The 26,956-nt window shown below is 44.4% G+C and overlaps 1 protein-coding gene across 2 annotated transcripts; it reads right to left on the reverse strand.

Annotated features, from left to right (window-relative positions):
- Positions 1–286: 286 nt before the first annotated feature.
- spry4 (sprouty homolog 4 (Drosophila)) lies at positions 287–6,509 on the reverse strand. 2 transcript variants are annotated; one of them, XM_037120202.1, is made up of 2 exons: positions 6,243–6,509; positions 287–4,109 (listed from the first exon to the last, which is right to left on the reverse strand). In XM_037120202.1, exon 2 carries the CDS (start codon positions 4,056–4,058, stop codon positions 2,913–2,915), a length of 1,146 nt encoding a protein of 381 aa, XP_036976097.1. In that variant the 5' UTR covers positions 4,059–4,109; positions 6,243–6,509; the 3' UTR covers positions 287–2,912. The 2 variants fall into 2 exon arrangements, with proteins under 2 accessions (XP_036976097.1, XP_036976098.1); XM_037120203.1 differs by lacking the exon at positions 6,243–6,509 and adding an exon at positions 5,704–6,030.
- Positions 6,510–26,956: the final 20,447 nt, after the last annotated feature.

A 26,956-nucleotide genomic window follows, 5' to 3' on the forward strand; every position in this document is an offset into this window, starting at 1 on the left:
GCTAAATTGTTGACTTGTCGTTGTTGGTGAACAGGCTAGCGAGCACATGTAAAAGTATAAAGCTAACGTGAAGTGACCAACACGACTCTCGCAGTGACAGAGCTGAAGAGCGAAAGAAAAGAAAGGCAGCGACTGTTGAGAAAAAGAGGTCCGCTGGTTTAAGAAAGATGGCACCGAAAGAACACGACTCGAAAGAGGAAAAAAAACAAAGCCGGTGGGGGAAAACACCGAGGACGGGAGAGGAAGAGAGACAGACTCGTCTTTCTCTCCCGACTCTGTGGTATGACAAGTTTATGCACAGCAGCTGTGTTTGTCAATCAAGGCCAGGGGTGTTTGCTGGACAGTTTCTCAGGGTGGGAAGGAGGGAAGAAGAGGGACGAGAGGAAGGGGGGAGAAAGCAGAGAGAGAAAGAGGGGAGAGAGCTGAGACACTGAGCAGTAACAGCAGGAAATGGGTTGATCCGGATAGGGGTAGATTGTGTTCCCTGTGTGGATTCAATGAGTCCACAGTCCTCAGGACTCGGAGAGGAACCGGGGAATTAGCTTAGCCTCTCGACTGCTAATGAGCCATGGATAGCATAAACAGCAGGAGTTCTTCTCTTTTTTTATTGCCGGGCACACTTTTCTAAATCAAGTGCTAGTGATAGAAAGACCTGTCATGTTTGTTACCCCGTCCCCAACCTTCCTCTTCCTCTCCCTCCCTCTCTCTCTCTTCTCACGACCTCAAAAACATCTTTCCCTCAAAATATATATCTAATATATTCTCTATATATTTTGTACTGAATTGTAGTTATAATGTACCATGCAATCTTTCAAGGACATTTAAAAGTCTCTTCTAAAGAACACAAATGTTGTGAAACTATTTACAGCAAATAACATTTCACCTGCATAGCTCTATTACTAAATATATTGTCAAAACATTTGTGATTTTTGTCGCCCACCTGCAGGAACCGGGCCTTCTGACCCGGTCACACAATCATTCTTCAGTTTTGGCACCTTTCTCTCGGACTGAATTGCTAGGTTTTGAAGATATTGCCTCATACATTCAAGACTAAGGACAGTGTGTTTTCTTTCCTTTTTTTTCCTGTGTGATATCAGCTTTGTGCAACACGACAAACGCAGGTATGAGTGAAGTTAGGCGCCCTAATGGAAGCTAAGGGGCCGATGTGAAAGAGAGGTGTGTGCTGTGGAGCAACAGCGCCCGTCCGCCTTCGTGCCAAACAGAAAAGGCCGTCTGTATTAAAGGGCAGCGTGCCTTTAAGAACCAGCTGCCGTCAGCTCTGTTTGGCAGGAGAGCGGAACAACTGCGATCGCTCACGACAGCGAAAAAACAAGCTACTGTACGCTAGCTTCCTTTGGCAAAGTCCTAAGAATGTCATGCAAGCCACAAAAATAGACTTTCAGAATAAAAGACAGACTATCTGACTAACGCAGCTATGCAGCATAATGATTAGAATTTAATGAAGACACTGTGTGTGTGTTGGAGGGAGGCTGCGGTGTAAATGTAGTGCACGCAAACGTAATGTGAGATAGCTGAGGTGGTTAATACTGTGCTTTAGTACGTCCTTTAAGGGGTTTGCGTCTTCCTAAAAAGGTTGTGCAAGTGGCAGGTTTGATTCCGACTCGATACGGACACAACGACGACTTTGCTTCACCTTCTCGCGCTCCTCTTCACTCTCCATCACTTGCTTCCCCCAACAAAAACTAAAAAAAAACCCTTATTTTCTGGCCAGTCTGTCTCTCACTTAGCTTACTTGTTTTAAATTATTCACTATTGCCTTTTTGCCCCTAAATGTTTCTTTGCCTTCTTGTGCAAAGAGGAAGTAGACCAGGCGGCTTTTAGGCAGTTTAGAAGTCAACATGCTGTAGGCCAAGTTCCAGAGAGGATTACTGTAACAGTCCCTGAGAAGGTTGGGTGAATGTTTTTTTGTTGTTTTCGTTTTTTTTTTGTTGTTTTTTTTTACACATTTCTCTACGACACATCGACTTCTAGCACGGTGGGTAACCATTAGACTAGGGCATGCAGATCATTACATGCATTACCTTTGAGGTGATTGGTGAACAGCATTCATAATCTTCCAGAGCGTCCGGGCTTCACCCCTCCCCCCAAAACAATAGGAAACACACTGAAAAGTGATTATCTCGCTCTCTCGCTCGCTTCTCATAACTGCTTATCCACGACACGTTGTTGAGATTTATGGGACGTTAATATTATTTTGAAGTAACGTTAGGATGACCGAGCTAGCATCTTTAAGCTAAAAGAGGAGAAATGGCGACACTAAAAGATGGTGATCATCATAATAGTGGAGAGAGTGAGTGAGTAAGTGGTGACTTCACTCTCACAGTGGCCTGTCATGAGCCTCAGTGTAGGAAATCACTCGTTCTCCTGTTTGTTCAGACAGACGGACACCGGGCTGTGCTTTCGGGGGTGGGAGGGGTAAAGATATCTTTCTCCATCAAATAACGTTCACGCCATCCGAGGATCCGCAACCAACTTCTGGTTAGTTACCGTTACAAAATTAGTTGTGAAATACAGAGCAGCAGAGAGGTACAATGACTTTGTGCCTTCAGCCATCTTTGCAAAACAACACAAACACCAGTCCCACAATCTCGTCTCTTCTTCTTCTTGTGACACTCTTACAAAAGAAAAAAACCAAACAAACACATCTCAGAGGGGCTGTTAGCTTCTCCTACGAGCCAACTCTCTCAGATCGGGCCCCCTTTTGATCATCCACTCTATCAAACACAGGTCAAAAAGCCATTTAAGTACCTTTGTTTTACATAAGTCATCTTCCAGCAGATTAATGGGGTAGTTTAAGGGGTTGGTGTTGGATTGTCCTTAGAGAGCAAGCAAGTACTGTGTGGTCCTGTCCATTTTTTAGCAAGGCTACTGCCAGCCAGTTTGGTCCAGTATCATGACCCCTGCTGCTGCTTCTCTAGCGTCCCAACTTTTGCTTCTACGCCTCCGGTTTTTAGAGCAGGAGCGCTCGCGCCTCCCAGCGAGTTCTTGCAGCGGCAGCCGGGCCGGCTAACATTGTCGTAACACTTCTGTCCCAGTTTGGCCAGGCCTGTCGCTGGCAGATAGCAGACCAGGCAAGGCAGGACAACAGAGAGGGCAGCCATGAAGGACCAACGCGCGCAGCAGTTGGCCTGGGAGCACGAGCAGGGCTTGTCGGCACAGGAGCCCTCGTCATCTTCATCCTCGGTGCAGTGGTAGAAGATCCCTTTGACCAGGCACATGCAGGTGGCTGTATCCACCAGGCTCTGAGCAGAGCACAGGCACTCCTGGTTGCAGACCCAGCAGGAGGGTAGGGTTCGGGGGAGCGTACACTCCGTGCATCGGCACTTCCCACAGTGCTCGCAGAGAAGGAGGTGCTTCTTCTCAGCCGGGGAGGAAGGTATCAGGGCCGACCCCTGCTGGCCTCCAGTGGTGCACACGCCTCCTGCGGGCAACTTTGCAGACTTGAGGTCCAGCGATTTCGAGGAGGAGCAAGAGGAAGCAGAGGAAGAGGAGGTGAGGACTTTCGATTCAGAGGAAGTGAAGCAGCCTGGAGTTCGGGTAGTGATTGTGTTGATGGGGCCCTGGTGGGGGTGCAGGCTTGGGTGGTGGTCCACCGTTGGGGTGGGCGCAGCATGGTCCAACAGCCTCTGATCAGACGAGGTGCTGCTGCTGCTGCTGATCGAGCTGGGCCTCCCGCTGAAGGAAATCCAAGGGTGGGTGGTGGTGTCCTGGTGAGGATGGGGCTCGCACCTGCCCTGCTGGTGGTGCTGGTGTTGGTGATTGTGATGATGGTTGTGATTCGCCCCCAGGAAGGCCTCCTGGTTCTGACCAAGCCAGGTGATTCTTCGGTTCGCTGACTTCTGGCTGGGGGGCTGTTGGGAGACGACAGCGGGACTGTCGATGTAGTCGTTCTCCACATGCGAGGACTTGATCTGGTCGATGGGGTAGATAGTGAGCGGGTGCTGCAGGCGGCCATAGGGCACTCGACTGTCCAGCAGGGGCTGAGATATGAGGGAGGACGACACTCCGGGGATGTGGTGGGGAACCCTGGACTCCATGTGTAGGCTGGTGCCTCGCACGTCTTCACTCTAAAGCAGCATTTAGCAATACTGCAAAGACAGAAACAGAAGACAGAGTTACCACCGGCTGCTTATTAAGTTCTCTTAATTTTTGATGGTCTTCTTAATCTTTATCTTCAAACACTGAGAGCCAGGTTACATCGTCTCTAACAGAACCAGCTGATGAGCAGATCCGTCACATCACACCATACTGACTGCTGTGAAATGTCATTTTTCACTCCATGGTTTATTTTTCACTGCTACTGTCGATGACTAGACACAAGTTTATCTCACGACTACTCTGCTAAAACTACTCTCCCTGCACAGTTTCTGTGATAAGTCATAGAGCAACTGTGAGCGTCAGGGATCAAACCAACATGTAAATCTGACATGAAGACAATCATTAAATCTTTCAAACCAAAGCGTCTCCGTCTGGATCCCTGCGATTATCTGAATGTAGAGTTTTCCCAACGATCTTGATCTTTCGACTGAATACCAACAGGGTTTCAAACCTCCTCCATTCTAACTTTGACATTAGAACAATGGAAGTTGGGAGCACCAGAGAGCAGGGTTTGCATGCAAAAGACTCAAAGATGCAAAACAAGGCCAAGCAGAGAGAGCAGAGGTTTGAAGCCAGAGAGGACAAAATGAACGGAGAGGCAAAGAAAACGAAGCTTTTCTCCAGCAGTGATCACACCGAGAGATCTGAAACTGCCCCGTGTTCCCTCTCAGTCTGGGAAATGCGTGTGAGTGCGTGTGATTTTATGAATTACAGGATTTTGTGAATGAGAGCTGCTGGCTGCTTCTGAACCGACGCTCCGGTCACGATGAGGCTGAATGAAATCAGTTTGTTTCATCGATGAGCAGCAAAAAAACACAAGCGAGTGACCAGGAGACAGAAAACAGACGGAGGAAGACAAATCCACTGACCCACATCTGCACACACACACACACACACACACACACACATTTAGACGCATTTCTCTCCCTTTCTTCTCGCCGCACAGGCTGATTTTCCGTCTCTGTGTTGCTGTATTGATCTCTGGTGATTTATCTTCGGTCTCATCTCGACATGTTTCAGCTGACAGCTCGTGTTTTTCCGCGTTTCCTCGCGCTCGTCCGGTGGAGGAACCTGTTGCGACACCGCTGGCACCGACACGAGCGCCTGTGATCGTCAGATCTAGACCATTATATGAGCCCCGAGCCGGAACCATGCGCGTGCGTCTGTGCGTGCGTGCGGGTCTGTGTGCCTGTGTGTGTGTGTGTGCGCGTCCCTCCCTCTTCAATATGTGAATGGACTGAGTCATAAAAACCGGAGGCGGCCGCTCGGCAGACTCAAATAGCATGTTTATATAGGCATTGTGAGCACGGATTCAACACCTTCACTCCGAGGAAGACAAAAGTGTGACACTGATGAAGAAAATGGAACACTGTGTGCCACCAGGCAGGCGGCAGCGAGGTGGTTTGAAGCAGATTACCAAATGCGTAGTTTGATGCGTAAAGCGAGACGTTATCGCTCCTGGCAACCAGCACCAGCCGATCCAAAGGCAGTTTGTTTTAGGGGACATTTTTATAGCTAAGATGAGAAAGCGTTCGCCAAAAATATAATATAAAATAAAATAAAATAAATAAAACTCAGAAACACCTGACACATCCGACACGGTGCGCCAACCAAGGCGGTCGCTGCAGAGCGAGCAGGAGACACGCAGCCGAGCCTCCGAGGTCCAGACATGGGGTCGAAATATGGATCCGTTCCGCTGACAGACACTTTAAAATAACCACGGCGACGCGATACGTGTTGAAATCTGCTGTCAGGGATCCGAACAAGTTGCGCTTTTCCAAACACGACAGCTCCCCTCCCTCAGCCGCGCGCTCTGCTTCTGAAATCGGTGGTTAAATATTGACTCGAAGTGCAAACACGAGCCGAGGAGGCAGCTCGGTGCAAAATAAAGAGCGTGCAGGAGCGTTTCTCCAGAGGAACTGAAGGTGAAGCGTAGGCAGCGGAAGGGACTGAATGGTCGGTCTGTGCAGCCACACGCTCACATAACACACACACACACACACACACACACACACACACACACACACACACACACACACACACACACACACACACACACACACACACACACACACACACACACACAGTATTTTAAAGTTAAAACAGCGGAGGTGAGCACTTACTGTGGTTTCAGGATAAAATTCTCATCTCTTCGTTGCGCACTCCGTTTGCGCGCAGCTTATAGTCCAGTCCGAGCGAGTGAGCGGCTCCACGCACACACACACAGACACACACACACACACACACACACAATGTTGAGGTTTAAGGTATAAGTCCAAGTGTTAGGAGTTATATGAGCGATGTAGGCGAGTGCACTATTCTCCACTCGCTGGTGCGTAAAAGGCGACTGCGGTTGTGGACGCAGAGCTTTGGATATGATGTTGCAACCACCGAGGGGGAGGGAAGAGAGTTTTTATGAATGGGAGGGTAGAGGAGAGGAAAGGGGACGGCACTGCGCAGATGCCTCCGCTTTTTTTCTCTCCCTCCCTCCCTCCCTCTCTCGCGCTCTCTCTCTTTTTGTGAATGGGAGGGCAGAGCGACTCGGGAGGGCTGAAATGCGGAGGTTACATTTTTATGAATGGGGAGGACTCCGAATGGCATTGCGCAGGCGCGGTGCCGAGTATTTTTATGAATGGGAAGAAATGGCGAATGAGGCGTGTGTGTGTGTGTGTGTGTGTGTGTGTGTGTGAGAGAGAGAGAGAGAGAGAGAGAGAGAGAAGAAGAAGGAGGAGAAGAAGAAGGAGAAGAAGAAGAAGGGGTGAGCAGAGGAGGAGGTGGGGGCTTTTTTTTTGGTCACAATGTCAGAGCTGATCCACGTACAGACTCGACTCATCGCTGTGCTGCCACTCGCTTTATTCCAACCTGTTAATTTATTTATCTGTGCAGCTCTGCTTCCTGCTGCACGTTAAAGGAGACGCGCTCAGGCTGCCATTGTGAGGGAAACGTGAGAGGGCTCAATCTGAACCCCTCCATGTGGAAGAACACACGACATGTCCTCAGATGAGGCGCTGGTTTATATTCTAACCACAGGAATATGACACATGAACGAATTCATTTACAACGAGAGCTTTGTATTTATTTATTTATTCGGTCGGTGCCCGACCAGAACATCAGGCTGCTTCAGATCTCACGTCTCAGCTCGATGAGGCTGAGTAATGGCCGCTCCCCGTCTGTTTATTACGAACAAGGACGTGCCCTTCCTTCCTCTGCAACAATGTGAGGTATGACTACAGCTTCTATGGTAGTGTGAAAAAAAGCAGGAGAGGAGGAGGAGGAGAGGTGGTGCTGGTGGTGGAGGGGGAGGTGGGGGAGGTGGGGGAGGTGGGGGAGGGGGAGGGGTGATAACGCCTACTCTGAAACGCAAACCAGCATGAGGGCAGGCAGGATTCACAAAAGGACAGGATGTTGTTGATTTGTACCGAAACCACACGGAGGAAATGAGTGTGAGTTTCCTTTCTCTCTGACATCCCAGTGTGTGTGTGTGTGTGTGCGTGTGTGTGCGCGCGCGTGTGTGTGTGTGTGTGCGCCTCCCCCCCTCAGTTTGGGGCTTTTAACCAGTCAAAGGTTAACAGTTGCCCCATTATCCGTTTGCACACAACACTTCCAGTTTGGCATCATTGTTCTGGGGGTATTAAATGTGTTTTCATGGATCAGGGATCGATTAACGTGTCCAGGTCCAGAATGAATCAATCAGCAGATTATAAATCTTATGAATGAGTTTAAATCGAGCTGATCAACAGTCCTGGTAAAACTTCATACATTGTTAAATTAGCTCATTAAACTTGAATGAGTGGCTCTTTAACTGCTGCTATAAAGGTTTATAAATGTATAATGCACAAATAATTAATCAATATTATTTATATTAGATCATCAGTATAAAGACTGTCTCTGTCCTCAGACCCAATCAGTGAAGACAAACTTCACATATTAAAAAACCTTTTTAACTGAGGAAATAAAAACGGATGGTTTGAAACAGTGAGGAAACTTTTAACTAACTTTAATTTAACTGTAAACTGATACATAAGAAAATAAATAAAATCAATTATTAATGATGGTAAATCAAATCGTCTGAGAAGGTTTTTAAAGCAAACTGTTCACTTACACACTGGCTGTTTATTTAAATGTAATTAAACATAATATTATCAATTCATCATCAGTGATGATTATTATATATTTAATGTAACATTTATAAATTCTTGGCCTGTTATTTTCTCATCTTAGCACAGAAGTAACAAGTTTTATTATTAATGATGTAACTGTATATTATATAAAATAAATAACCAGTTGTTGTTAAACTCTTTGTTGACTAACGCGTTATAATAACATATCATTAATAAATGGTAAATTATAAATGATTAATTAATTGAAATTTCACTGTTAACAGACAAATGATTAATTTGTTAAGTAACTCTTTCTTGTAGAAGATGTTTGTGGGATGTTTCTAAATAAATACGTAACAGTGATGAAATATAATTTTGTATAGTTACACTGTACTTATAATCTTTTATTGTTTAATTGTACTTTAGTTACAAGTTACTTTGCAGATTACAGCTGCGTCAGAGTCAAAGTCAGTTTTTAAATTAATTTATTTTATCTGATAATCAGTCGACACAGAGAACACAGTATCTGCAAACTTTATTACAGTTAATATCAGATATTTTAGTACATTTACTTGATTAATAGTCTTATGGGAGTCTGACATTTGGGTATAAACAAACAAACAAACAAACAAACAAACAAACATTGGATTGTGATTATAAAGTTGCAACTGATGATTATAAACTTTTACATCAGTAAACAAATGATTTATAAATCTTTTCAATGTGAAACTGTGAAATAACTATTAACCAAAGTTTAATCAACATTTTGAATGTAGGTTATAATAAAGTGCCACACTGACTTTATCAAACAGAGATTTTAAACAGTACGTGTTTAAAAACACAGTAATTTCAGATTTATATATATTTTTTATTACTAATATCTGTGAAAACAAGATGCTGAACTGCAGACTTGTTAAAGAAGCTTTTATCTCATGAGTTTATATGGTGAACTTCAGTCTGCAGGGATCCATCCAGTAACAACATCTTGATTTTAAAGACCTGTGAATCTAACATGCTAACTCCTCTTTACTTCCTCACACACAGATGCACAGAGACACAAACTGTAGATACTCGCAGATTTCTGTCCGCAGCTGTGTGGCTCGCAGGCATTGGCCTACATAAAGTGCTTGTTGAATTGTAGATTTCTTGTCGGTGTGATCATCCAGGCATACATGCACGGAAGGGAAGGCCTGGATTTCTCTCCAGAGTCTTCCCTCCCAGCCTTCCTTCCTGCCACATCTGCTGGCTACTGCTGTGAGCTCGGGACTCTAACGGACAGCTCCATCTGCTTCCAGAGAAGTTTCACATATTTAATGCTAAAAGCTTTTTTTCCCCCGCTCTCCAATTCCATTGTGCAAATCCAACAAAACCTTCATTGTCTGTATTTTAAAGACTTGTTTCTTTATGTCCAGTTGAACCTTCATCTCCGGCTCAGAGAAACGTCGTGTCCGTACGGATCCACACATTTGTTTCAATCTAATTAAAATATCAAAAGCCTTTTGTTCATCACTTAGGTCTATCACTTGATATACTTCACAGATCCGTTGGTGCTTGTCTGTTTTGTGTTTCCTGACTGTGCCACAGACAATAACCTGAGACGATCTGGTAATGATTCAGTGTGTGTGTGTGTGTGTGTGTGTGTGTGTGAGGTGACAGTGCTCCAATGCAAATCACAGATACATCAAAAGCTTCCTGTAGCAGGTAAGCCATCATTTACCCCCCCGACGCTTCACAATACACATCTCTCAGCAGCTAACAGTCGTGTCAGGACGTGGTTTCAGCAGCTCTCACCGGGTCGCCACGTCTGTGTGGTCACAACTTTCCACACGGACGTGAAATAAAACCCTGAAGACAGGAAGTGAGAAGTGATGATGACACAGATCTGATAAAAGGACGTTGAAGCGAGGATGTTGCTTCAACGTTACCGGCTCTGATCGGTCATCATCACATTCTTCCTGCATGTGGAGCAGAATGTTTGATGGTGTTGATGCAAAGACAGATTTAAAGGAAACTATGAAGGACGCCGCTCATGTTGGAATACATGCACATATTTGTGTTAGGGAGGAAAATAAACAGCCAAATAAGATTAAATGTGTGTGTTGTGGATCTTTTTACAGTAACCAGCAGGAGTAAATGTTTCATGAAAGCTAATTAGCAGGTGAACAGTTTTAAATAGCTGGCTGTTGGATGAATGGTTGATAAATGGTTGCATGATAGTTAAAATTCAAAACAATGGATTAGCACTTAGCACTCTTAATGTTGTAAGTAGTGAGCAATGAGTCGTGGATACAACAGTTCACAAGGCTAAAACTAGGCCCCAGCCTGGATAACTGGTCAGGAATAGACTACATGGTTAAAATGCTTCAAGATTAGCAGCTGACATGGCTGCAGCATAAATAGTGAGCAGACTTCATGGTTGAAATAGTTTGCCAAAAGTATTCAAAGGAAGAAAGAGCGACCAGTCGTCAGGAAGCGGTTGAAACAGGCTCGACCAGCTGAAAGTGTTGTTATTGGTTCAGACAGATGGTTAGATGGTTGAATAGTTAGGCAAACACAAAGGGACTGAAATAGCCAGAACACATAGCTAGCTTAAAGAAATGGAGAGAGTTGAAACAGTCGGCTGAAACTCAGGGATGCTGGTGTGTAACTCAGCTTCTGTCCCTCCTAGTGGAGGCAGAACCGAAGCAGCCAAACACTGACAAGCTTCAGTTCAACATGTTACAGACACAAAGGCTGAAAGTCATCGAGTGCTCAGACTAACGTGAACGGCTGTCGGAGTTGTAAACCGCCTCAGTAGAGTTGATCACCAACTCTTATGTCTGTGTGAAGTGTAGCTGTAAGATCGGACTTGTCTTTTAGAAACAAGGCTCGACTGTCGGCCAACAGAAACAACACCAGCACACGTAATGACGTGTGAAAACCTCCAGGACCGCTCAGACTGAGCAGGCTGAGAGCTGCATTGTAGAAAACTCTATAGTTTGCCTACAGTGAGAGGCGGATCTGGACCGCGGGACCAGGTAGCTCCAACTCCTCAAATATTGACTTCCTTCCTCACGGCCGCCTGGTCAGGAGGTGTGTTTGTGTGCTTTGGAGTCAGCAGAGGTGTGTGGTGAGAGAGGTAGGAAGGGGCTCATGTACGTGTGGTTGTGTGAGTCTGTGTGTCCACATCCATCAAAATAAAGAGTTTGATGACTTTGGCCTGCCCTCGGTGCACCATAATAGGATACATTAGACCTAATTCACTTAGAGCCATTAGAGAGCGCAGAAACGCCTGTGAAGGAGTAAGAACGCGACGAGCTGCTCAGGAACTTTACAACAGGTTGTTTTGCAACAAGATCCTGATTAATAAATCACTTTCAGCGAGGCCTGTGTGTTCTGAGACATCGGAAAATGTAGTTATTAAACACCTACAGGTCATTATCTGTTATTAAACTACCATGACGTACTTTAAATTGGCTTTAAATTCAAGTTATAGTGAATACAGTGTTTCCTACTTTTACTCCAGACCCAGCAGTTCTGTCGGTGCAGTCAACTGACTTCAGGCCGTATTAGTTTTAAGACTTTGTTCGAGCATCTGACATTTAGAGAAAGGAAAATTCCTGACCAATAATTTGACATGGTTACGCAGGAGGAAATGGGTTTTGTGGCTCCAGATAGTCACACCCATTGTTAGAGGAGCCCTGGTTCCTTCAGCAGTGGATCTGTCCGGATCAGCAGAGAGCCTGTAGGATGTTGTTGTGCTCCTCTCCGGGCCGTCGTCCCAGGACGTGTGGCCTCACCTGGTCTGGGCTGGTCGGACTCAAGACAACGTCAGCAACGTCTTTCCCGTCTTAGAGAGAATGTCACATTATTTTTGACATGTGGGAAGAAAACTGTTCTTAATGTAACGATAAAACAACAGTTTCTATAACCTTTGATCTGTGAAGAATCCATCAGCTTCATTTCACCGGTGACTCTTCTGGACGACTCAGAGATCCCCAGTTTGGAAACCATTGACCTCGGGGTCAGGTGGACTATATTTTCTCTGGATGACCCAGACACGGTGTCCATGTTGACAAGCATCTGCCCGGCTCAGATGCTTTCGAGCGAGACCCTGAATCCGTGTCAGCTGCAGGGGCACTGGTGTGTCACTGACCCTGACCTCTGAACTTCCTGGGCCGGTGGAAAAGCGCTGAAAGAATTTCCCTGTGGGGATCAATAAACCCGCTCATTAACACACTGTGATACATTTTTAACATGGGTGGTCCAAGAGGGAGTCACACAGCTCGGATCAGGAAGGAATTAACTATTTGTTCTATCACATTGTTTACATCCTCCAATGATGAAGAACGTGTTCATTTTCTCTTTGTTTCAGTGATTTATGTTGCAGGTCCGTCGTGGCTCTGCTGAGTCTGTGGTGTTAATAACGTCGGACCTCCTCTGTGTTAACTTGGTTCTGAGTAAATACATTTAAACCACAATTAGTAAACTATTCAAATCGTCCTCAATAAAAACACTTGATTTGTCTCCGGAGGCAGTTGAAGGCAAGTGGAGAAGTTGTACACAGACACAAACAAGTTAATACCTGGAAAAGATAAATATGAATCAAATAAAGATAGAATAAAATAAACAGTTGAAGAGAATATAAACCACTGAAATGTTCACATCTGTACACAACATAGGCTTCATATCATGACAACATCTTTTAAAGTAAAGACTGAAGTTTCTGCTTCACATGACACCACTCAACATTTTACCAGCCGTGGTTTTTATCTCACCGGACCAGAAGAACAGCATTAAACCACCACAGAAAAGAGGATTGAACCTGAAGAAACGTAAGCTGCTCCACGTCTCTGGAATCAAAGTGCAGTTCAAGTCTTACAACCGAATATGAATTTGAGTGTTTTGCTCGTTGTGGGATCAAAACGACGTCGTCAACATCCACCCAACACTTTCCTGCCACACAAGTTTCAGACCGACACTCCTCTCTCCGTGACCAGCGCGAGGCAGAACGCTGAAGAAAACACTTTGCATGTTTGGAAACATGAGCATCATTAAAAGACTGTCGACTCTCTGCTGAGCTGATCTCCTCCTCCGTCCATAAAGTCATGAACATACAGAAATCTCACACATGTGAACACACACACACCCTGACTTGGCCCTCCATCCCGTTTTCCATATTCCACCGGCTGGCTGATATTATGTCTAATTCCAGGCATGTAATTAGTGTGTAGCCTGGTCTGGTTCTGTCTGGGTCAGTGTTGAGACTGTGAGTGTGTGTGTGTGTGTCTACACACGTGTATTTGGTGAGTCTGATGTTAGCCAGCACCACATGATGGGATGCGGACTGAACCACTCGCCAAACCACACATGGAGGGTAAATAAAAAACATGTCACACACACACACACACACACACACACACACACACACACACACACACACACACACACACACACACGCGCACGCGTGCACACGCACAAATACATAAATAGCAAAGAACAACCAATACGGGCAAATGAATTATACCAAACACATCCCTCATATTAAAACTGGTGACTGAGCCAAACTAAGCAGCCGGACAGACAGCGTCTTTCAAATTTAGTTGAAATGCTGATGATCCGTGTCCCAGTGAGCAGCATCACACACATCAAACACTAAATAGGATAGAAATGAAAACAGTGTGTGTGGGCTGAATATTGCATGTGTGCAGTTAATTCTGACGCTGACATACAAAACTTTCGTCTTTAAATATCTGTGAGACCTAAAACGTGGGAGAAAAGATCAGCAGTGTTCCTGGAAAAGATCCGAACTCTAACCAGTTGGATTTGTGAGGGTCTGACCAGCTGTTAGCAACTGAAGAGAGCCGTCATTAACCCACAGTCTGCACTACTTTTACATTTAAAGGTGCAAGATGTCATCAGTCACTGTACATTGTCCCTGTTGTATCATGAAGTTCTGTTTCTGGTCATTTCTGCACACAGGGCTGGTTAGTAACAGATTACATGTGATGACTTCAATCAGATCATGGAAATAAGTAAATATAATCATTCCAGATTCACTTATTATAGTTTTAATTGCATCTTTACAGGAGCTGTGTGGATCTACTGTGCTGTGCTGGTTTTAATAATTACACTACATTCATATTTTGTCATCCAGTCTTACTTGGGAACATAATTCATGCAGAGGAGCAGAGAACAACATGTTCTTTGAAAATGTGGAGGATTTATGGCACTGAACGGAAATACTGAAGGAAAGTGAAGGTTCACCACTGAATGTGTGTGTGTGTGTGTGTGTGTGTGTGTGTGTGTGTGTGTGTGTGTGTGTGTTCATCCCGGGGGTGTCTGGATGATATGTGCTCTCAGCGACACTTGGAATGTCCAGAATGTGAGTGAGAAGCGAGGTCCTCTGTGGCCACGCCCCTGACGGCAGGTCACGCTTCAGTGATTGGTTGGTCCCTGGAGGTCGGAGTGCAGTCGGGGTCCTGTCACTCCTCTGAAGAAAGGTCGAAGGTCAACTTCCACCGGAGCTCCACTTTCCTCCCCTCGCCCAGCGGGGTTCTTCCAGCTTAGACGAAGTCAAAACTAGATTTTTCTTTTTCAGGAATTTTTTCAAGCTTTACCGCCGAAGTCCATAGATTTGTCTCAACTTCCAGTTTTCTGACTACATGCTGCAGAATCTAAGAGTCACCAGGTGTTAATATCTCACTGTGGTCTGAGTTTAAATTATATTATCAACATAATAATCCTAAAGTGTCATCAGAGGAGTTATTAAAACTCACGTTGTTTGAACCCAAAGGTTTCAGTTCGTATTTTGACTGTGACAATCAGATTAATCTCTATCAGAACATCTGCTGAGGTGTTTCACCGACGTGTCAGTTTCCATGCGAAAGGGTCAGAGGGTGTAGCTGAAGCTGATACGGTGCTGTGGAGAGGTGGTGTCATCATGTCATCATGTGACCACAGTTATTAGTAGAGAAGGGGAACTAACAGACAACTAACAGAGATCTAAATATGCAGATGATCACTTTGTGTTTGATTCAACAACACTGAGTCTGATAAAAGGAATAATGTCACTACTTTCCAAACAGCCGTTGCCTTCGTGCTGCCTGTACATTCACTACATGAACATAACACAGAAATATGATGCGAGACAGCAGAAGCAGAAATAATTTACTTTAGGAAGAAAGAACCAAAACTGTTTTCAATGTAGAATTTGGAAGCTGGCCTGAAAACATACTGATGAAATCCACACCACAAACATGTTCCCTATTTTTAGACTGTCTGCACACCAAATGTTTCAACCTATCGTTTCAGCCTTCCACTAATTAATCTTTGCTCTCAATAGAATTTATAAAAAGGGAGAAACACCGAGTTTGTCATGTTGAAGAGGCACAAATAGAGGCTAACAGCAGGCTGCAGGTGAGTTACCTGCAGCATCAGCAGTATCCAACTTCAGCTCACAGACACTGTGATGACAAGCTCAAATTAAGCCTTCAGAGGAGGGACGGGAGGACAAGAGCAGAGGAAACGAGGAGAGACAAGAGGATCAGATGAGGGGAAAAGAGGAGGTAAATGAGAAGAGAGAGCAAGAGGATGGAAGAGGAAGAGGGGAAAAAAGGGGTAGATGAGAGGGTGAGGAGATCAAAGGGGAGGAGGACGGAGGTGAGAGGAAGACAAGCAGGAGATGAGAGGAGTATAAAGTGATGCGGGGGGAGGAGATGAGAAGAGGAGCAGAGGAAGGAGACGTGGTGGGAGAAAGGACAGGAGGAGAGAGGACGGGATCAGCGTGGGACAGCAGCGACTTCCTGTGAGCCATCAGGAGGATAAAGTGGGTGGCAGACAAAGGAAAATCAGTTTCATTCTACAAACACTGACACTGAATATCCAAATTTGGTCGGCTGTGAACTGGTCATAGATACGGATGCGTGTGAAGGAGGTCTGGGAGCTGGGTTAGACTCGTCTGACTCACCGGATGTAGTCTGTCGGTAGACAGCTCGCCATTGGACGACTATTTCAGACGGCGGTCTCCTCCCTTCCGCTATTTGCATGATACCGTTTTTGAAATCCCCATTTCTACTGGAAACACCAACGTTTGAGTTTTCAACCTACGCACAGAAAATAGCGAGTTACCCTGACGCTGACCCGGCCGCTAACGGGATGAACCCTAAACGAGCTAGCAGCTGTTTACAACATTTCCTGGGAAGCATTCAGACTAAGCATCCTACATTGTGTTATAGGATGAACATTTTCTTACCAGGTTAGCTGTTTGCCTTTGTTTTTAGGCTTTATGCTAAGCTAAGCTAATCAGCTCCTGGCGCTGGCTTCATACCTAATGAAACAGCACTGATTCTCATCTAAATCTGGGCAAGAAATGATCAAAGTGTACCTCTCGAAACATCATATGATGCTTTTATATTCAGACTTATAGTCCATCTACAGGTGCAGGTCCATCTATCAACTTCCACAGTCCTAAGACTTTAAGATAATATAATGATTTTACACTAGTATGTAATTTAATTTGTTTGCTTGTTTATCTTTTTCTTTTTCTATTTGGAGCTCTACAGAATAAACCATAACAGTCTCAGTTAAACGTGTCAGCTCATCTTGTGAAATTAAACGCTAACATAAAACACGTAACGTCTGGTCATATTTGATTCTCAGCTCGTGGCTGTTAACTCACCTGTGAGGTGTATGAACACAGATCAGATGGAGCTCCTGAGAGTTGTGTGTGTGTGTGTGTGTGTGTGTGTGTGTGTGTGTGTGTGTGTGTGTGTGTGTGCTTGGTGTCCACATGTGAGGACAGTGAGTGTGTTTCAGCAGCGTCTGATTATAATAACTGGATCTCCTCCTGAGCGGAGAGGATGTGGCTCGAGAGGGATGCTTTGACTCACCGGCTCTTTTGTTTTGAAGGATGATGAGCTGGTCAATTTCCGAATGGAGACCCAGTCAATACAGGATATGAATCAGGATCTGATTCAATATGAGTGTAAGTAAAAAAAAGGGTCTCTTCACTATAGGTTCTATTTTTACATCAGTGAAATGAATTATATCAGGAGCTGAGTGGTGATGACTGTGGCAGTGATCACATCCTGACCATCAGCTCGCCGCTCGCTCGCCGTCGTCTGCAGAGAGGTTCTGATGCTCCGGGTCGCTCAGAGCATCGACATGTGCTGATGTAAGCCTGATGTGGCGACTTCAATCAGAAGTGACCTCTGCTCACATGTGCTCGAGGAGGTTTTCATAAAAGCACACGACTTGAAATCGGCGTAACATCACAGTAATTGCAGTCCAGAGAAAAGAAAGAGAGGACCAACCTAAAAAACATCAAGAGGATCCTGAAATCTGATTATTGACCTCTGAGTAAACAGACAGAACACATTCTTTGATCTTAACCTGTAAATGAATTTACTTTAAACCAGCTGCTACATGTTATATCTTACATTTGACCATTTAAGTTCCTTTACTCTACTTTTCTAATCCTTAATGTTCAGCATCACAAAAGTGGGAAATAAACTCTTTGTGACTTGATTTAATATTTGAAATCTTAATATCTTGAGTCCTCTGAGGCTAAATAAACAGAACATATAACCAAATAAAAAAAAAAAAGTCTGTGTATCTGCTCACAACTGCAAAATAATGTTTTATAATCAGTTAATTATATTTATACTGAAGTAAAGGAGTCAAGGCTTACATGTTAATTTAAGGAATTAAATGACATTTGGGTAAACAAACTCACCAAACGTTCAGGACTGATTGACTTCGCTTTCGGTAAAACTTGACGATAAAGTGCACATGTGAGTAATTACTGAGGAACAAGTGAGGAGTGAAGCAGGAATCAATTGATAATCATTAAATCGTTAATGAGTACATTTCTATAAACTGACATTCAAGGACTCTATGAAGATAATGATGAGTTTCTAGAGAACATTAATTAGGTAATGATTAGTTATTAATAAATGAATCATTACCTAATGATGCATTACTGTAGAGTCTCTCAGTTCTCTCTTTACTCATCTAATCACAGTTATTTATTACTCATTAACAATTACTTAACTATCAAGTAGTTCCCAATTCATTCCTCACTCATAAACTACACTGTGGTTCACCTTATTGTTTTTATTTTTTAAATAAAAATGGTTGGGATGGAAATAATTGTCTTTTCTTTTCTCCCATGACACAACACTCTTTTCCTTTTCTCCATAAGCTCTGATGTTACTTCCACCTTGTGTTTTATAAAATAAATCAACATAAACGATCCGGTAATGAAACATTTTCTCTCTCGAGTCTCTGCGACTTCCTTTTTTCCTTCCTCTCCGCCCCTCCCTTATCACCACACCTTCATTTCCTTAATTGATCCCCACATCCTGCATATCAGGCAGATTAGCCTCGGATTAGCCAGGTAAACACCGCAAAAGAGAGAGAGGGAGTGTGTGTGTGTGTGTGTGTGTGTGTGTGTGTGTGTGTGTGTGTGTGTGTGTGTGTGTGTTAAACCAGAGGGGGATGTGGACTCTTTGATCAGGCTAATGAGCTGCCAGTCCTCCCTCCAGGCTCTACTGGTTGGCTGGGGGTGTATGGACACCTGAAACAACATGGAGGCCATGCATAGCCTCTGGTGGCACACACACACACACAAACACACACACACACACACCCTCAGTCAGTGCATCACACCCGCATCCTGCCACCATTATTCTCTGCCTGCCACCTCCTACCACCCCCTGCTAGTCGTCTCTATCCATGTGTCAGTCACACCCTCCCTCACCTCCGTCCTCCCTGCAGCCCCCTCCCGACTAACAGTAGCCTATCCTCTCACAATGGTGGCACCGCCCCCTCCTGCCTTGCCCCCTACCTATCCTCTGTTCTGTGACTCACAGCACACTCTCTCTCACACTTCAGCTCACCATCCCCCGTTCACCTTTCCTCTACTGTTCCAGCTTTAATGAAGCTAACCGGCAACTGTCACAGTGAGTCACAGGGGCATTTTTTCTATTTCTGTTTAGTGCTGTTTTTTGGTATTAACACATGCACAGGTGTTCACAGGTGTTCACATGGACAGCACATACAGCAACAACACTTTCCCCACATCCAGGAACGATGTGGCTAAACTTTTTGTTTGATTGGGTTTCAGACAACAAAAGAAGCATAAATAAATGAATAAAATAATTCAGAAAAGTAGAATATGGGTGCATCATATTAGAATATATAAATCATAATAAACTGGTTCTAATAATAAATGCACAATAAATAATACATTCATCTCACTAAAGCAATTAGTGAAGGTTTAACAATGATGCAATAGGTAAGTCAGTTCAACTCAATAAATGTGTTTGTAATGCTGTTAGAAACAATTGCATGAAACTCATCAGGCTTGTATTCATGTTTATAAACATTTATGAACTGTTAACAAGTTTCTGCTCTGAAGACATGCGTATTTATAAACTAACATCTTATAAGGACTTCAAAGGGCTGTATGACCTTTTATCGAATGCTTCTTACAAGGAATTTAAAGCAACATTATGTAGAAATTGTTATTTTGTGCAACAAAGAGTCTTTCAGGGTCTTGGTGAGTTCCTGGGTTTTACTTCCTGAGGTTTGGTGCGACAGGCTGAAAACCTGTCCTGCTGTTATTGTTCCTCTTGGGGAAGTTTACAGCTGCTCACACACCCGCAGACATCTCACGTCCTCGCCCTGCTGACCCCGCGGCCCCGATGTGTGTCACTCACGGTGGTGACAGTCAGAGATGGCGCTGCCGACACGAAGGCGCTCAAGCGATAAGCATTTGTCTTTGCCCTCCTGCTTTTTCTCCCTTCTGTGTCTGTCTCTCTTCCTCTGTGGCCTCTGCAGCCTATCGCTATGTGACCCACTGACCCACGACTTGATTGGTCTCTGACAGCCATCAAAGCACTTTCTCATTTCACAATGACGGCTACAGGACAAAATACCTCTTAGATGTGTTTGAAATACTTGAAATAGATAAAGCGGAGGGTTAAAAGAAAAAGCAGGTCTTTAGATTTCATACAGAGCTGCAGCTGTTTAAACACATAACCCAGGATATATTTGACCGTCTAAAACTGACTGCGTTTGTTATGTTACATGGCTAAGGAGCTCTTTAAATTACAGGTCTACTATGAACAGGAGGGGAAACTTAATATAAAGGTACACAAACTCCTGAATCCTCAGTCCAGTGAATCAGATGGCCTCTTCAAATATCCTCTGAGCACTTACTCACCGTCCTGTCTGGAAGCTGTCTCACAATAACTGAGAAGTTCACATTTCCACAGCCCACATCTCTGCACAACGCTTATCTGCATGATTTCAAAACCTTCTAACCACAGATGTCTCTGTGTTATATTTAGCTCTCTGGTGTAGCAACACTCTCACCCGTCTGCTGCTGACACAGGAAACCGAAAAATAAGTTTCCGAGGTGAAGATGGAAACAAAACCTGATTCATCAAGTTTGTGGCCAGATTTGATGATGAAATAAGCTGCCATGGCTCCAGATGTTCGAAGATAAAAGTGTGTATGGTTGACACTTAAAGGTTATCTTGTTTGATGTGGTTCGTCAGATTACTTTTTCTACATGCGAGATGATGTTTAACTCATCGTGTTATTCAAAAATGAGTGTGATGCAAAGATTCACATCTTTCAGCTCTAGTTCTTCTACTTTTCTCAACACGGCTCCACCAGCTGAATTATAACTCACCTCATGCGGACAGTTGTGTCTCAGTATGCACTCAGGATGTTTTCACAGCGCTCACTTTTGAAGGGTGATTTACCTCCTTGCAGATCTTCTTATTTCAGAGACACACACACACACACAAACACACACGCCAGAGGCCAGAGAGCGGAAGACATGCTCGGCAAGAAAACAGGTTGATGATCAAACTGGTTTAACAGAGGCCGTATGATGTTTGTACAGAGATCTTGTCCTAGAAATCTGTTTCACATACTCAACCCTGACAGCACTTCCGCTGAACTCTGAATGTGAGGGTGATGGATATTTCAGAAGTGAGCCGGGTCCTGTCACACAACCATTTTGTTTCCTTAAAGAGCAGCTTCCTGGAACCGGAATGTGACTGGTTCTGAAGAAAGATCTCGCTCTGATAGCTCAGCAATACATCTTCATCGGCACACCTTGACATAAGGAGGAAATGTCTGAAGGTTAGGATAAAGTTTGATATAGGGCTTTAAAATAATATCAATATGAGATATGGGACATATACACCTCAACATTTTGAAATCTCCTCAAAAGCACCTCATAAATGTGAGACCCAATATCTCTAATTGGTCCTACTTCAATATTCATATTGCAACATTTGATCAATAACCATCAACGATGTGGATTTAATGATCAGTGGGTGAAGCTACAGGAAGTAACAGGCTGGTAAGTTCAGAGACAAACCAAACCTGACCTCTCGAATAGTCTCATATCATGATGATGATATGTGCAAATAACAAGGAAACAACAGACATGAATCATAAACATGTGAAATCAATCCCTGGATCAGAACCTTCATGTGGTTCCACACCAAAAGTTAATGGGGTCTATTCTGGGCCGAGACCGAGTCTTCACCAAAGTTTGGTTGAAATTAGTTCAGTAATTTTCATGTTGTCCTGCTGACAATCAGCTGAGGGTGAAAACATAACCTCCCTGTCAGAGGTAATAAAAGATGCAAGCAGCGTGGGATCATGGGAGTTGTTGTCTTCCTTGTTAAACAACCACCACTGCTTTTAAAAACAGAAAGGAATGTTAATGGATGAGGTCACGTCTTTAAAGTCTTACTTCTTGTTATGTTTAATAACGTTTGCGGCGCTTCAGCAGTGACATCACTCTTTGGTCTGTGGACAACATTTTGAAGCATCAAGTGTGGCATTAAAGCCGCCATCTTGGATTTTGGAGCCAGACATGACCATATTTGGACGAGAGGGTGGAGATCAGGAGGGTGGTCTGACTGAAAACCTCAGATTTTACTCTACGACTCTGAGACTATAAAAATATCAGGAAACATTTCACTGAGGTGATAATCAAGCGAGAGGTACGATCATTTTCTCATAATCTTACATACAATCAGAATTCTTTTTGCAACCAGTGGAGTTGCCACCTGCTGGTTGAGAGCTCCGCTGTCTGTGGTAGAGACAAAACTGTCATCGCTTCACTACAAAGACTTTGTGTGACAACTGACAGCAGTAACACTGTCCACTGTGTGTGTGTGTGTGTGTGTGTGTGTGTGTGTGTGTGTCTCCATGCATGTTTGTATTCACGCTGATCACGCTCTCCAACAGCCTCTCTCTGTGTCACCCCTCTCTCCCCCTGTTGTTCTCCTGCTCAGGTGAAAGGGATCCTGGGAACAGGCAGGTTCCAGCTTCCCAAAAAGACTCTCAGTGTTCACGGCTCACAATGGAACAAAGATGGTCTCAGTGTTGGGATGCTTACGGGAAACCCAACCCAGACTGTAAATGGCCACAGTGTGACAACTTGGGACCAACAGGAGAAAGGAAGACAGGATACATCTACTGTATTATCAGAGTGCTTTAATACCGTGCAAAAATAGAAAGTCTGGTAACCCTGAGAGGAGAACAAACAGAACAGAAAATCAAACAAGTTCTATTTTAGCTTCAGAGTTTCTCGGGCCTTCTTCCTCCAGGATCCTGAGGACCAGTGTCACCTCTTGGTGGTTCGATGTGTCACTAAAGGACACTTCACTTTCTCACCACACCATTGTATATCATATTAAACCATACCATGATTTATGTACCATACAAGTTACATCATGACCTTCTCAGTTGGTGGGGATTGAGGTGGGGTCACAGTCGAGAGGGCTGTCAAGCCAGTGACCGCAGTTCAAGACTGCGCTTCAACATTTGTAAGCTCCAAAACGCAAGATATTTTGGACGAGGGACCAAAGTGTTTCAACAGTCTGGTGACTGGATTGAGATTAATCTCCGTTTCTGAAAGCTCTCTGTGTTTCTGTGATTTAGGGTTTAATTTCACTACATTCCTGCGAGTCCGTTCAGCTATCAGCCTCATTTTACCGTCTGCTGATGACTTCCAGCCATGTCACAGCTGAGATCACTGAACACTTCCTGCTGCTTCCATGCAAGTTTTCCATCCTCTAACCAACAGGAGGCTTTACTGTGCTCATCACTCAGGTAAAGGAAGTCTGTTAGAATTATTATTATTCAATAAAAATTGGTCAGCACAACAAAGCAGCGTCAGTCAGGTCTAGCAGAAAGCCACAGTGTCAAACTTCTGTGTTCTGAGAGAAACCCTCCAATATCAAAGATCAAGTAAATCAAGAGGAAACAGATGGTGAGAGTGAAGAGGAGCCAAGGGTGAAAAAAACAGGTGACTGAAGACAGAATGTGCATTATTCACAGGGTGTGACACCACAACAGGGGCTTCAATGGTAAACATGTGTGGTGGTTTGAGGCCGAGCGGCTGCCAAACTCCCAAACAGGCTGTCTGGTTCTGGGTCGGAAGCTGGGCCTTTCCAGAATCTCAGGAACCGACATGTTAAAGTCCTCCTATTGTTCAAAGTGTCTTTTTTTTCTTCTTTAGGTTTGTATAAAAGCTGTGAAAGTATGAAATTACTCGATTGTTGGAGAAATGCACACAGGCAGTATTCAGAACCCGGGCCTTTAAGCAAACCGTCAGGACTTCCACAAGGTTGTGATGTCACAGTAATCAAGCCACGCCCCCTGCACAATGGTGGTTGAAAAAAACAAAAAGTGGTTGCATCCAAATGTTCGGACTTTACTTTACTTGCATACATTGCAGGCCTGATTTCAGGAGGTGTCCTGAGGCCGACCCAACCCACGACTCATCCAATCAACAGGGGACTTCACTGTTTTAATTATCCACAATTCATTGTGATACAGACGAGATGTTGTATTCTGAGTGTTTAAAACTTTACTTACCTGAATCGTGAATGCCAGAAATAATAGTCAACCACATCATGATACAGAAATATGTAGAAGTACATTTTTAGAGACGTAAGCAAATGTTGTAGTCTTTCATCCTGTTTATCAGAGGCTTATATTTGCTTTGCAGTCTCACTGACTCACAGACTTCATGCTCTGACAGTGAACACATCAGAGCGTGGAAATGGATTTAGCCAAAGCTGACGAAGAAACACAGAGGACGATGGCTTAAGAGAGGTGCTGCAGCAATGGGCAGTATGAATAATATAATGTGTTTTTTTTTTCCCAATATTTAAGTATTTCAAAAAAAAAAAAAAAAAACTCACAATAAAACGCCTGATGGTGAAAATGAGCGTCATATAGAACCTTTACAGGATTTTAACTTCTGAGCTGTCATGACCCGACTCAGAAAGCCAAACAGAAAGGGAGACAGCAGAATGGTTCACATTTAAAGAATGTCTTATCAAATCAAACCAAATCACACCAAATGAATATTTACAATATGGGATGTGGACGTCAGAAAAGTCACATGTGTCTGAGTGACGAATGGGAGGGAGAGAGAGAGAGTCAGCTGCAGCAGCACACCTGAGCCCAGGTGCACTGAGTTACTGCAATTAAGCTACCTGCCGGGGAGCAGCACAGGTTAGATGAGACGCACCTCTGAGAGGACGCCACAGGGAAACACAGCTCACAGGGCCATCACACAGCCACTTAACAACAAATCATGTACCTAAAAATCCAGAAAAGTGTCAGTTCCTGACAGTTCAGTGTGCAAAGAACAGCATCTTGAGATGCTCGATCCATCACAGCGGACATTTATCAGGCTGTTGTTGGTCACACTTATATAATTGTCTTGCAGCTGCAGGCAGGATTTGTTTGAATCCTCTGAGGAGCAGTTACAGAAACTGACTTTTGAGATTTGGCTGTTGCTTTTCACAAGTTCTTTGGGAGGTCAAAAACCATGGAGATAAACAAGAAGCAAACATAAGTGTCGTACTGTGACCACACGAATGGTTGTTTCACAAACTCTTGATCAGAAATATTGCTGCTGACTATCAGCTGCAGCCTCTAACGGTGTCGTGTGTGCGAGGGATTTCATTTTGTAAGCGCCTTCGTTCTAGAAATCTGTTCAGAGGTTCCTGTACGTCAAATGCTGATGAAATGAAGATGGAATCTAGTAAACTTATAAACAAAACTTAACTAAAACAGTTTGTTAAATCAATAAAACATCCTCAAGATTTTGACTAAAGCGTGAGTGTTTGTAGTCAGGCAGAATCTCAGTTTCCTGGTTTCAACCCCAGATACTGACAGTCATCTGTGGGGTCTGTCTGTCCATCTGTCCATCTGTCTGTCCGTCTGTGTGGGTGTGGTCATGCCTGTCTGAAGTTTCTGAGGCTTAGAGCAGAGCATTGTACAAAGTGACAACCCCATCAAAGAGACCAGGCCTGCATAAAAGGACGTTTTATGACTCTGCCCTTCAAAAGAACAGTGTGAGGAGTTCAAAGCACACACACAGGGAGAGGCAGGCTGTGGACGGAAAGTTCAGCAGAACCAAGAGCGAGGCAGAGGATGGAAGAGCGAGAGAGAGAGAGGGGGGAACATAAAAGGCGAGGAGAGGAAAACCCTCAAAAGTCATTTGATATCTCTCATCAAAGAGCGATGCTAACCTGCCTCACTTTACATTTCTCGCTCGGCGCTAAATCTTCAACATGAGGTTGTCATTCTCTCCACGGCCGACCGACATCAAGCCCAGCCGCCGCGTTTGATCGATCTCACCGGTTTGCACGTGTGCATGGCTTTTTTTTAGGGCACACACCTTCCAGCCACATGCCGGGAATTTCCTCAGAAGACAGGAAATGTTATATTGTGATTTACAGTGAGGTATTGACGGGCGGTTAAAACAGGATGAATGGTCAATGATGATGGACTGCACGTTTGTGCACCTATCGACTACAGGGCACAGATTTAAAGCCTGAGCTGAACCGTCTGGCAGGAAGGCAGACACCTACTGGGTTTCTAATTAATGGCTGCAAATCAAAGCTATCAAACAACATTTGTGCTGGAAATTGCTTTCAGTCCGCCCGATGTGATCCATGTCCTGATACACAGACTGCTCCAGGTCAGATGTCTTCAGTCAAACTCGCTTAAGGGTCAATATGTGACGCCGTCCTTCTGCTCCTCACCTGCCTGCTTGACGAGCTTCGTTTGTGTGTCACACCAGAGAGACGGCGTCCCGGCACACATGCCAACATGGTCGGACTGACCATCTGGAGCACTGGGGGAAATCCTGGTGCTCCCTTTGGCAGCTCCCACGTCAGCGTGTGAACTAGGGGAGTACTGGCACAGATTTCCTTTTCAGCGCTCCAAGCACTGAAGCATATAGTGAACTTTAAAGCTTCTCTGATAACTAAATATGAGGAATACTACAGTCGTGATCAGAGAATCTGTTCAGAAGAGACTGTAGAGAGCGAAACTAATCAACACAATGAAACAAAGACGGGGTGAGACTGGAGACAGACGGCAGGTAATGGCTCATTCATTATTCATTATGGAGAAAAATGTTGCCTTCCTTACTGAATCACAGTGTTAAACACAGATGGTCAGTGGCCCCGGAGGACTGCCACACTGACTACAGTCCTGTAATGAACAACTAATGCAACAACTAACACTGATCTGCACACGTCAGGTCACACAGGGACAACATCTGTGGCCTTTACTGACATTCTGTTTTATAGACATCTTAAACTTCAGACGGTGGACATTTTCTTAATTTTACGTGTGTGTGTGTGTGTGTGTGTGTGTGTGTGAACAGGGTGTGTTGTCCTGGAGGTGGTGAT

The sequence above is a fragment of the Acanthopagrus latus genome, chromosome 13 (assembly GCF_904848185.1).
Source record: "Acanthopagrus latus isolate v.2019 chromosome 13, fAcaLat1.1, whole genome shotgun sequence".
Taxonomy (NCBI): domain Eukaryota; kingdom Metazoa; phylum Chordata; class Actinopteri; order Spariformes; family Sparidae; genus Acanthopagrus; species Acanthopagrus latus.